This window comes from Fragaria vesca, linkage group LG4 (assembly GCF_000184155.1).
Source record: "Fragaria vesca subsp. vesca linkage group LG4, FraVesHawaii_1.0, whole genome shotgun sequence".
Lineage (NCBI taxonomy): Eukaryota > Viridiplantae > Streptophyta > Magnoliopsida > Rosales > Rosaceae > Fragaria > Fragaria vesca.
Genome location: NC_020494.1, coordinates 9519059 through 9534067, shown reverse-complemented (window position 1 = coordinate 9534067; position 15009 = coordinate 9519059). Strand labels below are relative to the sequence as shown.

The 15009-nt window shown below is 38.1% G+C and overlaps 2 protein-coding genes across 3 annotated transcripts; both read right to left on the bottom strand.

The window, feature by feature from the left end:
* Positions 1-289: 289 nt before the first annotated feature.
* LOC101305745 lies at positions 290-2772 on the bottom strand. Of its 2 annotated transcripts, XM_004296706.1 has the most exons (2): positions 1907-2772; positions 290-466 (listed from the first exon to the last, which is right to left on the bottom strand). In XM_004296706.1, the coding sequence occupies exons 1-2, from the start codon at positions 2529-2531 to the stop codon at positions 438-440; spliced, it is 654 nt and encodes a 217-aa protein (XP_004296754.1). In that variant the 5' UTR covers positions 2532-2772; the 3' UTR covers positions 290-437. The 2 variants fall into 2 exon arrangements, with proteins under 2 accessions (XP_004296754.1, XP_004296753.1); XM_004296705.1 differs by lacking the exon at positions 290-466 and having other exon boundaries at positions 1708-2772.
* A 3239-nt stretch (positions 2773-6011) lies between these two features.
* Positions 6012-9440, bottom strand: LOC101305455. Its single transcript, XM_004296704.1, has 6 exons — positions 9258-9440; positions 9028-9133; positions 8363-8407; positions 8033-8141; positions 6896-7214; positions 6012-6456 (listed from the first exon to the last, which is right to left on the bottom strand). The coding sequence occupies exons 1-6, from the start codon at positions 9303-9305 to the stop codon at positions 6265-6267; spliced, it is 819 nt and encodes a 272-aa protein (XP_004296752.1). The 5' UTR covers positions 9306-9440; the 3' UTR covers positions 6012-6264.
* Positions 9441-15009: the final 5569 nt, after the last annotated feature.

Sequence of the window (15009 nt, the reverse complement as noted above, 5' to 3'; positions counted from 1 at the left end):
GCTGCCATCAGGATGCACAATACATAGACAAGTCAATCATCTCTAAGTTACCAGAATTTATAAACTCGTGGAACAAAGCTGGTAATTGACAATCAGGGAGGGAAAGGAAGTCTATAACTATTTGAATCTCAGTTTCCTGAGGGTCCTGATGATACTCAGCCTTCCGATTTCATGTCTGCCCTCCGGTATAGTCCGATGCACATAGGCAACGAACCCAAGTCTCTTTCAGCCTTTTCTGTTAAGGTTTCAAAATAATATCTTTCCAAAAAATGGCTTCCCATATTTGTGATATACAACTAGTCTGTCTTAAAAGGCATGCAAGATTGGATGGATGCAATTTACTTCGGCTCTAATTTGATTTTCAGCTGCACCAGTGTAGTCATTCTTGTCTGAGATGGGAACTTGGGAAGTGATGAGTGAATGTGGAATTATTTCTACTATCGGGGCCTAACCAGTTGTGCATTTACTACAGAAAACAGAAAATTTGGTAAGACCGAGCAAAGATCAAAATCCTTTTGATAGACATGTAAACCTGCATAAACCAATTTTCAGGATGATCTGAGCTTTTTATCTCAAATTCAGTTTCGAACTCCTATGCCCCAGTTAGTCTGGCAGCAATCTGTCCCTCTATGGAAACTTATGAATGTGCAGATATGTATTGCAGAGAGTAGCACATCTTCTTAACGATTTTCTTCTGAGCAAGTGAAATGTTCAAGAAGGATGCAAAAATATGCCGAGGAAGAAAGGGAAGTAAACTGAAGCAGGAAATCAGATGCAACAAGAATGATCAGCAAGGAAATTAACAGAACCAATCTCCTACATATACATCACAGGGAAGGATAAAGAGAGATCCTAACACAAGAATGATCACACAGGATAGAGTGTAGAGCTGTATTGTTACATATTACTAGATTTTGAAGTGCTAAGAGCTGGCCATTTTCTTGCTGAAATTGAAAGGAAAAAAAGAGCCACTGCCCTATGAAATTGTACGTATATGGATAACAAGGTTGAAAAGAAAACCATATCGAGACCCACTAATTGTATCATCCATATGCCTGTGTGGAACTTAGCCATCAAATATCTTATTTCCGTAACCACTTAAAGGAATTGATTCTTGGTGTTGGAACAAGCTCAGAAGATATTTACTTCCACCAAACATACTGAACTTGGTTTTGATTAGGCACGACATAGAGTCAACTGAAGAGCAGAATCTCAATCACTGGATAAAATAACTAAACTGCTGCAAAAGACTACATATTAAGAACTCAGCCAATGCCAGAATGATAATCTCAATCACTGGATAAAATAACTAAACTGCTGCAAAAGACTACATATTAAGAACTCAGCCAATGCCAGAATGATTACTTGGAATATGATGACTATATATTTAGACTGAAAAAGAACCGAGTATATGATGAATTATGAAGGAACCTGTAAGGTCTACAAGTAGGTGAATGAATAACCTCTAAAGCTTGTCTTTTGAGCCATATTGCACACAGCATTCACATAAGGAGCAAATAATTCCCAACCACAAAGCACTACATTGCCTAAAACAAGATGCAAACAAACTACACTCATCTGATCTCACGCCTTAATATGAAGCTAACCCTGCTATCGAAACTCAAAGCCATCCTAAAACTGAGTATGAACATTATCACCACATGAGCAGCACACAATCAGCTAAATCAAAACAAGGCCATTGCACCATGATTAAAAGCCAACATTCCTTCATTGAACAAAAGCAGCATACAACAACTAGTTCCAAAGAGCCCTCGAAATCTAAATCGAGTACTAGATCCAGCTCCATCAGAACAACTAACACTTATAAGCCGAAATTTTAAAATAAAAAAAAACAGCATAAATTAAACTTATTATCACTGTACAAGCACAAGCCGATTTCCCATACCTCCTCTGAAACCCTCTCCCCCTTCATTCTCCACCCCTTCGATCTTCGGCACCGTCACAATCAGCTCCCCATCCACAAAAACCGCTCTCGCCAGCTCCGGCCGAGTCGACTCCGGCAGCCGGAACCTCCACATATCAAGCTCCAGCTCATCCAACGTCAGCTCCGCCGCATCCCCACTCTCCCTGACCACAATCTTCGTCACACCGGGGTGAATCTCCACCGTGTGGGCCCTCACATCGTCACCGAAGACACTCTCCGTTTCGGCGACGAAGCGGAAGCAGTCAGGATTCTCCTCGATGATGACGTCGGCGTCGGAGCGGAAGGGGAGCTCGAGGACGCGGCTGAAGACGTGGGGGAGACGGCGGAGCTTCTTGTGGTTGTGAGTGAGACCAAGAAGGGCCTGAGCTTCGGAAAGTGGGTTTCTCGAATGGTATTGGATGGAGATGTTGCGTCTCTTGGGGATGGGATGGACCTTCATGGCTTTGGCTTCAATGGAGAAGATGGGGAAGAGAGATAGAGAAATAGATAGGGTCAAGATTAATGGTAATAGCAAAGATGCTGTGAAAAGTTGGGTGGGAATCAAAATCGTGATTGGGTTGTTGTTTTTATTGGAAGGGAGAATCATAAAGGATTGGTGGTGGTGGTGGGAAAGAAGATTGGGGGGTTTTTGGGTTTGGTTTGGATTGGGAACCCTAGAAAATTGAAGGGGAAATTCTTTCTTGCTTGCTAAGAGGAATTGATCCGCAGAGAAAGGAAAAGAATTTGTGTTTTAATGTTAAGAGATTTGGGGGAGATTGACGTTGGTGAGAGAGGAAGGCAGAGCTGGTTTTTATGAAATCTCCTTTTCTGGTAATTTCAGTGGCTACAGAAGCCCATATGTCACTGCACATATATTATAAGAATGCACCCTTGTTTTATTCAAATATTGCAATTCTAGCCATTTTATGATTTTGAGCCATTTATTGTTTTCTCATTTTTATTTATGCATTTTTCTTAGTGTGTCAAGGTTGTGTAGAGTTAGGAATCTTAGGATTGTCACCCATGATTTTAGGGTGTCCTTCGGCAACGTATCGGTATTTTGTTTGATTATGGGCGTTTCTTGAGCATGGAGGGCTTGTTTCTGACTTCTCCCGCTGTTCTTCTTGTCATGGGTTGTTTCTGAACCGGTTGGACATGAGCTACTCTGAGTTTGTCTCTTCCAAGTTTCAAACATGTCTTTAGAGAAACTAATTTTATGACCGATAGACTACCAAATTTAGGCCACTTTTTTTAGGCCTCGTTTGGTTCACGGAAATAAACTCGTGAAAATAAAAGTAATTCATTTGTCTTTCCCACGGGAAGAGAAAGAAAAGATAAATAAAATTTCCCGATGACTTTCCATTAGCACAAAGAAAATCATCCGGAAAGTTGTTAGTTAACATAATAAAATAATATATTGTAAGTAATAAATGCAAGAAAATAAGATGGGAAAATGGTTTATATAAATTTGAAAGGAACTAATTTCCCTTGCATTTTTTCAACCAGGAAAATATTTCTTTTCTTTCAACATTCCTAAATGCAGGACGCAAGAAATAAATAACTTTATTTTTCTGATAGTTATTTTCCGCGAACCAAACGAGACTAGTGTGGATGCTCATGGGAAAATAGGTTTCCAAGTGAAGTTTCAAATGCTTTATTATTTAATTCTATAAACGGTGGATGCTGGCTCCAATATGTAATATATATCTCTTCATTTAGTGTACTATGATCTTGGTTGTGGTTTAGATTGGTTATCTTGTTTTCTCAGATTTTCTTATTTAAGTTTTATTAGACTCTGACATGTTATTATGGTTTGAAATGTAATAAATCAACCATATGCAAAAACAAACACATAATAGTTATATTTCAACTATCCAAACATACGTTTCTTTTTATCAGGATGTGAGTCACTCTAGATTAATTTGGCGGTGACTTGGCACTTTTAACCGGTGGATGCACCTCATTTCTTCCTTCATTCTTCATTTTTCATATGGTACGTATTCTTGCTTTGTCGCCGGCGGAAGACTTCCGGGTTGCATGGAGGCGGTGGTAAGCAGTGGATTTGTTTCGGCTCGGGCGTATGATCTGGGGTCGTAATCGAGGTTGGATGTGTTGTGATGGCGGCGGAGGTTTCTCGGAAAGAAAAGTGCGAGCTCACTTGTTTATTATCACTGCGTACCTCACATTATTAAAATGCATATATTCACCTTGAAACACAATTGATTCATTATGGTCATGATATGGTGATCTGTAGATTTGAAACAAGTCAAAATATACAATAGATGAATAGAATACCAATCTCCCATCATTGTCTCTAATATTCAACCAGCCGATACGTAAATACGATCGAGCTCCCACATCCTTAATCAGGATTCAGGAACCATGATTTAACTACTTCTAAACATTTTCCTGCTGAATGAAATGCATGACTAGGAGATTAGATGATCTTCAGGCTTTTCCTAGCGAAGCAGCAAACAGAGAAAAGAATACGTGTTGGTGTTTTGTTTATGGGATCCGTAGATACGACTATCGAAGTATAATATTACCAAATTGGCAAATTCTGAAAATGGCTTTGCAAAGAGAATTGTTCCTCATGTGTCATGTACCGCATCATACAGAGTTAGGCTAAATGACAAGTGCATATTTTTCTTATATAAAGAGCATATCCAATAATAATAGTTTTTTTCTTCAATTAATTAACTCAGAATACGTAGGCACGTAGCCTAAGAAATAAAAATATCACTTGTTAACAATTCTATACAATCAATGTAAACCTTGGAAGAACTCTAGCTAGAAGTGCCGCTCTTAGCCTCAATTTCGACGAGCTTCTTCTCTTCCGGTGGCGCTCGGACGTCAGCGCTTGCGTTGTTTAGAGAATGCTGCCGAACGGGTGATGTTTAGACCATGGTCTCTAGGCTTTGGGAGTTGCATACGTTTAATTGTCCTATAGACAAATAAGAAAAAAAAATAATACATAGAATTACGCTACATTTTTAACTTCTAAAACTCATTGACCCTCATTAAAACTAAAAACGGCCAGACAAATAATAAGCACATAGAAGTGGCACAAAAGCGCATATCTCTATGAAATTGTAGGGATTTACTTGAAATGAAACAACTAAATTAGCAGTAGCCTAAAATCCCAAAGCAAGCCGGCCTAGGCCCAACAGCAGCCCAATGACTATCTTTTCCGTTAAAAGTAGAGTTGTCACTTGGTCGGTTCAAATTGGTTAATAGGTATTACCAACTTCGAAACCAAAGCTTTCGATTTAAGATTTGAGTTACCAATTAACTAGTCGGTTGGAGATGCTCTTAAGTAAGAAAGTTGTGGACATCTAAAACCTTTCATACTTAATATTGTGAAATAAGCTATATCTATAGCTCTTATGAATCGGCCAAAAAAATGTCCAAAGGGTTCCCTCTTCCCTCTTGCGCTACGCATGTTTACATTTAACGAAAGGAAAAGATAGAAGTATCAATTTAAACTACAAGGCAACATAGATATAATATCCAATTCGACGTATTGATATTGCATACTTTTGTTAGAAGTATTGAATTATTTTTAGTTTACCCACTTTAACTTTAGGTTCGAGATCATGTTAATTTCACTAACAACACCCCTGCCCTCTAGATTTTAACCGGCCGTGTCCAATTTCGTATTGATATTGCATACTTTTGTTAGGGACGTATATCTTCTATACAACTACATAAGAAGACAGAAGATGAAGGTTCCATGACTCTTCTGGGAAGGGGGGAGAGTTACATCGTTAACTACTAAAGCAACTATCATATTTGATTATGAGGTTATCTATACCAAGTTTGGCTTAAAACTTTTGTCTGGTTTTAGATTGTGGCCAAACGCGTGTGAGGTCCTGATGCCAGACACTGGTTGCTGCTCCTTTCATTGCAAATGCTTGGTGGTGTGTGACAAGACAAACCAACACAATTACACACCACTGAACATGTTTAGATTTGTTCCTTTTTTTTTCCTTCAAATAAAAAGACAAAAATAGATTTTAACACAGAAAATTAAAGGCTTAGTGTCCTATGGGGACTTTGGTGACCATGAGATAGAGAGCTGCAACATAATCACAATACTAGCTTTCCAGTAATCTTATTGAAGCACTTGTCATAAGTGTCTGAAGAGGCGAATGTAAACCAACCAATGAAACATCAATAATTTCACAGCAACAGAAAACTGACAATGGCTTGCCTCAACTATTGTATTTCAAGCAGATACCCTTTCACTAAAGGCTTTCAAGCTCATAAAACATTGGATAAAGTAAATCAGAATTCGCCACAGTGATCTTATCCGAAGGTCTATCAAATCCAACTCACAGCTACACATGTTGTAGGTTTGATATGTCTTCCTGATGATGAGCACGACGCTTGTGGTGAGATCGTCTACGGTTACGAGCCTGTGCTTTTGGGGAAACACTAGAGGTGTCTGGAAGCTGAATCTCCTCCTTTGGTGATTGATAACCAAATATATCTTCAAAAGGGTCTGCCGGTGCACCAACTTTGGAGTTCATCTATAATAAGAACAAGCAGAGTGAGGACTTTATCATCATAAGCTATATAAAGTAGAAGCCACTTCCTCATTATTATTCAGATATCTATACAAGGAAGACTTTCCAAATGTGCAAGTAAAATGACCCCCCTATTATAATACTGTTGACAGCTGATTTCAGCTCATTATTTATGGAATTTCAAATTGTTTAGTAAACCAAATGTTCTACAATATGAATACTAATCTGCACATACTGTTTTTTAAGTAAACGTAATTTCTTGATAATGACATGAAATGAAACATAAATTTCTGCAAAATTAGAATCCTTCTTCTTTGCTCCTATTACGAAATCTATAATAGTTAATTTCATCAAAAGTAGTTTAAACTCAATGTACTCTGATCCAGGATATAGAAGTCGAGCAAATCCATTAAGAAAATACATGACAGAGAAGAAGACTTACAGGAACTCGTCTAGGGTCAAAATTGATGCGTCTTTTGTTAGAGTCGGTCTGGGTGCCACTTTGGGTGTCTCCGGAATCACCATCGAAGGAATCTTGATAGTCACCATGGGAGACGCTGTCCGAATCATCTGGAGAGTTGCTGTAGGAGTCGCTATCATGTGTTCTTTGAGCAAGGGCAATATTATCACTAAAGTAGTTACGATAACGCCACCTTATTTTCGGGCGTTCTGATGTTGAATCATCAAAAACCTCCTCACAATAGAACTGCTTAGAGACAAGCAGCATCCTCTGACGATCATTCTGATGTTTTGTCACCATTCTGTGATTTGAATCACAATCAGTCAAATAATTTAAATGGAGCAAGGGGATTGATGTGTAGGAGCAGACATTGGTTATTTAAAAGAAATACACTTCTTCATGCTTGGATAGATATAAAAATGATGACCAAGCTATTGAAGGAGTAGAAATTTTCAAGTGTTAAACTGTATTGCTTTACAACTTCAGGTATATATGGGAAAAGGTGATGTTGTCAGGTAATAGAAGCAATGTTGTATAGAAAATTGAGTGCACTGTATCAGGCATTTTTCTGGTACTTACTAATTTCATAACTGAGGGCAGAGCGCTGGTTAGTGACAATGTAGTTTGACGTCTCAAAGTAGACAGAAGATAATTATTTAGAATCAAAGATTACAATTCCCATTTACACTACTTAACAAACTGAATTGCAACTGCTAGATTATAATCGGTTGTGAGCTAGGGTGATTTTTTATTCTAGTACAAGCAACTACTCCTACCAACCATGCTAACAGGCTATTTCTGGTTCACTTCCCTCTTTACACTCATTGACTATCAACATCTTCTTCTTCTTTTTTAACACTTTAGCTTGTTGCAACTCCAACTCAAGTGTTACTTCCTTGTAGACATAGGCCTGATATTTACTTTGATGTAATAAGTAATCGAAACAATTGAAAGTTTACATTATCTAAATTAATATCTCCTCCCAATTACAACTATTGGATCCTTGGCTAATGTCAGCAGAATGAGTATTCGTAGTTTCTAGAGAATAATCAGTTTATTTCACAATAATGCTCAAAGTGAAGATTCGTCACAGATTATAGAAAGAAGTAAATGACATACATAGTTGCCAACTCTGCCTGCATCCGACTCCCATGCAGTGCAAGAATATGTTCAACACATGAATCTAAGGCTCTAGAAAATCTCCACAGTCCAAAAATAGCAGCAGCTCCTACATATGGGTCAAACTTCATGCAAATGTGGAAATAGCTAAGATCAAGACAAAGAAAGAAGCAGTGCTTGCCCTATCCTATTAGAGACCCGGAATAAAATCCCATACAATAGAACAATATAAGGATGGGGGGCAGATATGCACAATACAATTGATCTGAATACACAAAAATTGTAGCTTGATAGAATTATGGGGTGGGGCATGATGAGAGTTTACTTTACCTCCTGAAATGTTAAGTTGGATCAACTTACTCAGCTTCGATGATGCTGCCACAATGGAATTAAGATTTAGAGAAAGGAATGGATACAAAAATGAGTACCAGAAACTTTCGCGCAAACATATTCTAGCATATAATTAAGCAGCTCGCCTGCTCAATGGAGTGAAAAAGGAATCTCTACGAAACTAATATCCAGAAAGTAGTTGAGTTCTTTTAAACCAGGAAATGTGCAAGCAATTAAAACCATGTAAAATGAAATGCAGAACTGCCAGTATTCTACTTAAACTTGTCAGAGTAAAGCCCAAAACTGAAAAACAATGTGTATTAACATTAGTCGAGTGATTTGTACATCAACTATCGTAGTACATGATTCGATAGATCGGGTGCATGATATGCTTCGGTCTATTGTTGTCAGCTATAAACATTTCCTTATAACTGCTTTAAACCAAGAGAAGATCACTAGTCAAATACTTTAGAACCAATCTTTCTCTATGAAAAACAAAAGCATATTGTTGAAAATACTTGAACATGACCCAAACTAAAGAGAGTTTCTTTCTAACTTCTGTTTTCCTTCGACAATCGAAATTGGGGTTTGCAAGCTTGTAATTGAAAATGTTCATACGTGTTCATATCAAAAAATTCACAGTAAAAAAGACAGAAGACAAAGACCTGTCCAGGCTACAAGACCAGCGGCAAGACCTCCGAATGTGAACTCTCTCATAGCCTTAGACTTGCAAGCTGAAAGAACCTTTGTTTCATCAGGCGTCAACTTCGCCTGTGAATATCACAAACCCACAAAAACATGAGATTTCTGACACCAATTGGGCAAAATGTGAATTGGGTTTAAGGGATTTTGGTGAAAGATCAAAACTTTTTTGAGATATGAGTGAGGGTTCTACCTGTTTGGACCTGAGATTGTTCTCCAGCTCAAACAAAGCGTCACCCATTTCTTCTATTTGGAGCTTTCAGATCATTCAGTATGCTTGTGCTGATAGTTTTGTTTTCAAATTTGCAGTAGAGTCTGCACCCTTTTCGATCATCTCAGAATTATAAGTCATAACTGCTGCCTACGAGTCTGGTCACTCTGGGGTGACGAGTGACGACGTGTGGATTGGAAGATAAGGACCAAATAGTTTTTGATGAAGCCCTCGGCCCAACACTAAGCCAGAATATTGTTAGGAGTGATTAGGAATGGAAAATAATCATGAAATTCATGAAATAGGGCACAAGTAGGTAGGACATATGGCAATTCCGATTTCTTTACATTTTAGTAAACGCATGAATACTTTTATCAAAAATCATTCCAATATCGTTATATGTTAGAAAACGGGAATTTGATTAACTCCTTAATCATTTCATTTCATTTCAAATAAGTAAAACATATTATTAGTACACTAAACGTTAGGCGCATGCAGTTTTTCTCCTTCTTTGTTTGGTGTTGTTAAATTTTAATAACTTCGCAAGTGCACGAATCGTTTGTAGTATAGCTTATTATGCAAATACGAGGTTGTTCCAATTAGGGATGGATAACTAACTTTCAACTCTAACTGTCACACCCCAATTTTGGAATGATAAATTTCAAAAATTTGGGCATGATATAACTCACAAATCTTAATATCCCAAAACCTGCTCAACAACTTCCAAACTAAATTCAAATACTGAAAATGTAAATGTCAACAACTCATCAACCGAGTTAACATTACATCTCCTTAATTACATCAATTTTAAAAGTCTAGTAATAATAAAGTCGCTCACATGAGCTTAAAAACAAACTGTCATAATAAAATAAAATAAAGTGCACAGAAACTAAAATCCTGCCACTATACCTCCGCCTCAACCCTGTTGATCATCACCTACAGGTCTAACCCCTACACCATGTATTGGTGCACCGGGTTGTAAACAACAAACTCGGTAAGCTAAAAAGCTCGTATGAGTAACTCTAAAAAATAACTCAACCCAACATCACATAGAATAATACCGGAAATTCCTGCTTAGAACTTAGTTCAGGAATTGTCTTAAAACAATAAAATTCAAAAGAGAGTAAATAAGAAAACACAACAATTCACAAAACAATCAAATCATAAGTGAATCCTGCAAAAAGGATAGTTCATGAATTCCACTAAAAATCATATAAAATAAGATTAAAGAATCTCCTGCATTAAGAATAGTTCAGGAGATACTCAAAATAAAGAATTTAAATGACAACAATTAAGAACAATGATAAAACCACATAACCAATATTTTTACAATATACATGTACCAATGAGTCCCAGATACCAATAAGGTATCTCCCATGACCTACAACAAACACATGTACCCATGAGTCCCAGATATTAATAAATATCTCTCATGACCTACAACAACAATTTATGTACCCATGGGTCCTAGATACCTTAAGGTACCTCCCATGACCTACACCGACAGACGAACTAGAGCTCTATTCCTAACTGTAACCAATTACCCGACCAAAGGCTTGGAACCCAGTTTGACTGTCCAATATCAAATCACAAAATAATAATAGCATCGTAACCTTAACCAATCACCCGACTAAATGCTTGGAACCCGGTTTGACTATCTACATAACATTTCACATAAGGGTAGAATTATCATAACCGTAACCAATCACCCGATTAAAAGGTTGGAACTCGGTTTGACTATCTACACAACATTTCACAATATAATAAAATCAACATTAACAACCCAGAAGCACATCATAAAATTATATCCTTCCACATAGATATATTTATATGCACAAGACATAATTATTCCCACAAGAATAACCTATCACGAACCAAAAATATTATAATTTCATGAACCTTAAAAATAATCATATAATAGAAAAACTTGTTTTATCTTATATTACAAACTAATATCAAATTTCCGGGGTATTACAGTCTCTAACTAACTGACCAAATTACTCTAACGACTGACAAGAAAACAAGAAGATATTTTTGTGATTTTTGTAAACAATAAGAGAAGAGTAAAACAAACAAGATGATTGAGAGAATGTTTTGAAAAGTTGTAAAACAATGATAGATGAATGCTAGGGCTTCTAACTTCACCGTCACAATCCTATTCGAGTTCCTAGTCTTCCGATTACTAACTACTAAACCGGTGTTGAAAAATCCATCATATAAGCCTTATGGCAGAGTACTTATATGCATAAGTTCTCTAAAGCATGAATACTACCTTATGACAGAGTATAATATCCAACTATTCTTAGAAGTATGACATCTACTCTCTAAAGATCAATGAAATTCGATAAGAACAAAAAGACTCACATAAACCAATAAAACATAGCATCTATCTTATCAATCTATAGTTTTTAATCACAAGAAGCATTCAAGATTCAACATGGGCATCTACCTACTCTTGCATCAGATAGCTTAAAACAAAACCCTAAAGGTCGTGAGTCTCTAATATTTTGAAATAAACAACAATTCTTATAGAGATTAAAAACTCAACACCAATCTAATAATAAAGTAACCATCTAACTAAAAACATCAAATAGTCATGCTAAGGATCCATTATGACCCTAACAAAATATTTAGCTACTAAGGGTAATAACAAACATAATGATAACAATGAAAAACATAAAAAGACTAAAAGGGAAAAGGAATGAAGATTGGTGATGATGGCTGCCTCCTAGTATATATGTCACGTCCCAGAAGCTCCCATCTTGATTGTCATATCCATGGTTGTCTCTATTTATAAGACTCAATTCCCAATTTGATTAGGTATATATTCCTTGTTCTTCTTGGACTTAGATGATGATGTGGCACTCCAATTTGATTAGAATTCTTCTTGAATCTTCTGTGCACAATTGGCTTCTACACATGAGCTTGAAGTAAGACATTGCACATTCTAGTCCATCTTGAGATGTCTTCATTCAACTGCTATATCTCTCTCCACAAATATCGAAATCACGAACCGCCAAATTCTATAGAAACTAGAGACTCAGGGCTTTCTCTGCATATGTGGCTCGTCATCTGATTTGATCTGAGCTGCTCTTAGTGATTCGGCAAAGTTGGCTGATCTGTAGAGACTGACTGCCAGAATTTTGGGATTGCTATGCTACTTTCAATCCTTTTTGCTCCAATTGCTTCTCTTTGCTCTTTGAACTTGAAAAACGATAAACTAAGTAAAATTGAACTAAATTATTTGAAAATACAAATCTAAGATTTAAAGGTATAATAACATAGTATATAATAGATACACCATTTGGGTTTCGGAAAGAAAAGCCAGCAAAACTCAAACTAGCGCAAAAAAATGATTATCCTTCTCCGTATAACATTTGACTATTAAAACTCAAATTCGGACTTGACGTGGTTCAGTCAATATTTCGGATCCTCTTAGGACTCTAAATACATTGAGCTTTTGGCTTCTTGAGACTCTTCCTCCCTTAAGGTCTTCAAATTTGAATAGGAGAAGGTCTACATGTAGTAGGCCATATCAACTCTCTCTCTCTATCTATAAAGGTATATATACACACATGACTAGGGTTGGGCATAAAAACCGAGGAAGAAAAAAAACCGAACCGGACCGGTAGGCCCGGTAGGCCCGGTCGGGCCGGTCCGGTCTTTTTTCAGGGCCCTTATATTTTTTTGTGATGTTCGGGCCGGGCCTTGTTATGCACGGGCCGGTCCCGGTCCCTCAAATGCAGGAAAACAAAAGCCCGAAAGCCCGACTTATTATGTGTCATTCTATTATAGGCTGATTATAGTGATTCCATACTATTATTATGGGTACAAGCACATGAGATTTTTTGTTTAAACTGAACCTAGATTCTAGAAGCCTAAAACACAACTCTGAGACGAGACTCTGAGTCTCCAAACATGTTATCTCCAAACCTTATCCTCAATACTCTCATACAATTATACCCACATCAATCCAAAACTTAATTCTCTCAATCTCAATCTCTCTATTTCTCTAACCCCGCATACACAAAACCCTCAATCTCACTCTTTGACTCTCTCTATCCCTCGCCGACCCAAACCCTCAATCTCCGTTGACCCCTCATCGTCGCCGTGACTACCCCAACGCCGACCATGTCGTTCAAGATCAACGAGAGGTACATCGATTCCCACAAGGTCGTGACCAGCAGCCCCAACTCTCGCTGATGTCTGCTGTGAAGGCGACCTCTATCATCTAATCATTTCCTCAGATTTCGGTCGGAATTTGGAACTTTTGGGCTGATCGGAGTTTGAGGTTAAGGTCGGGGATTTTAGAGTAGTTGGTGTAGGTGATGAAGAATTAGGAATTTAGGGTTTTCATTTGTTGTTGTTGTTGATTGATTGGGATATCAAAGTGAGCTTCCTCAAATCCTTCTCCATCTCCTCTTCTTCCTCACTTTATTTTCTGAAATTTTAAACAAAGCAGTGTTGCAGATTTATGATGTATGTGAAATCAGTTAAATGATTTAAATGTATTTGCTATTTATGTTGCTGGTTCACTGGTTGTTGTTACAGAGCTTGATGTCGACGTGCCTATATCTCTTGAGGCAACCTGTGCCTGCGCCTCTCGACTACGCTTGTGCTTGCGCTTGCGCCTCTGCCTCTCGACGACGCCAGATTTTGTGTTTAACTGAATTTCGGCCCGAAAAACCGGAAGGCCTGGCCCAGCCCGCTTGTTCCGGGCTTTTACCGATCCCTTGTTTTGTAAGAGCAAAGCCCGGCCCGGGTACAAAATAACCGATCCGAGCCCGGTCCTTGTAAATACTATGCCTGTCTGGGCCCGTGCCCAGCCCTACACATGACTGATCAAAGACGGGCGTCCATATAAATATATATATACACACACACACACACACAGTTCTTATCCAAAACGAAGCTTTGCATAAGTTTTGCATAAGATGAAGATTTGCAACGGTGATCTATATATTAGTATCAATATATTGAACTGTGGAGATGTGGATTTATGACCAAAAAGTGGGTCAAATAATCACCTTCACACATTAATTTCAGAGCGAAGCTTCACTCTAGATAATAACTGTATAAATATATATATATATATATATATATAATATACAAAGCCGTTCAAAAGCGGACGTCCGCACTGGGCTTAAAGTGCGAACATCCCTCCGTTCTCCACCGTCCGGCATCAACGCCGGCGCGCCTCCACCCGAGCGGACACCAGAGGCGTCCCTGATCACTTTCCCTTGCTGGCGAGATCGATTTGAAGGTCTGGGCAGCAACCTCCACCCAAAACTTCAGACAAGATTGATCTCGCCGGAAAACTAGTATTCGGCGAGCCTGCCGGCAAGGAAAAGTGATTGGGGACGCCTCTGGTATCCACTCAGGTGGAGGCCCGCCGTCGTCGGAGCCGTCCGGTGGAGAACGAAGGGACGTCCGCACTTTAAGACCGGTGTAGATGTGCGCCTCTGATCCGGCCTGTATATATATATATATATACAGTTCCTATCCAGAGCGAAGACTTCCCTATGAAATTAAAGTGTGAAGTTTCTTATTTGACTCTATTTTTGGTCATATTTTCACATCTCCACCATTCTCTTTATTGATACTAATGCATAGATCATTCCTGTAAAAATTTAATCGAAATTGATGGTCGTTTGGGTGTTCATAATCGTGATATACACACATAGTTCTGGTCAGACAGGTTTGTGATCCGTTCATTGATTTAACCTAATTCGGT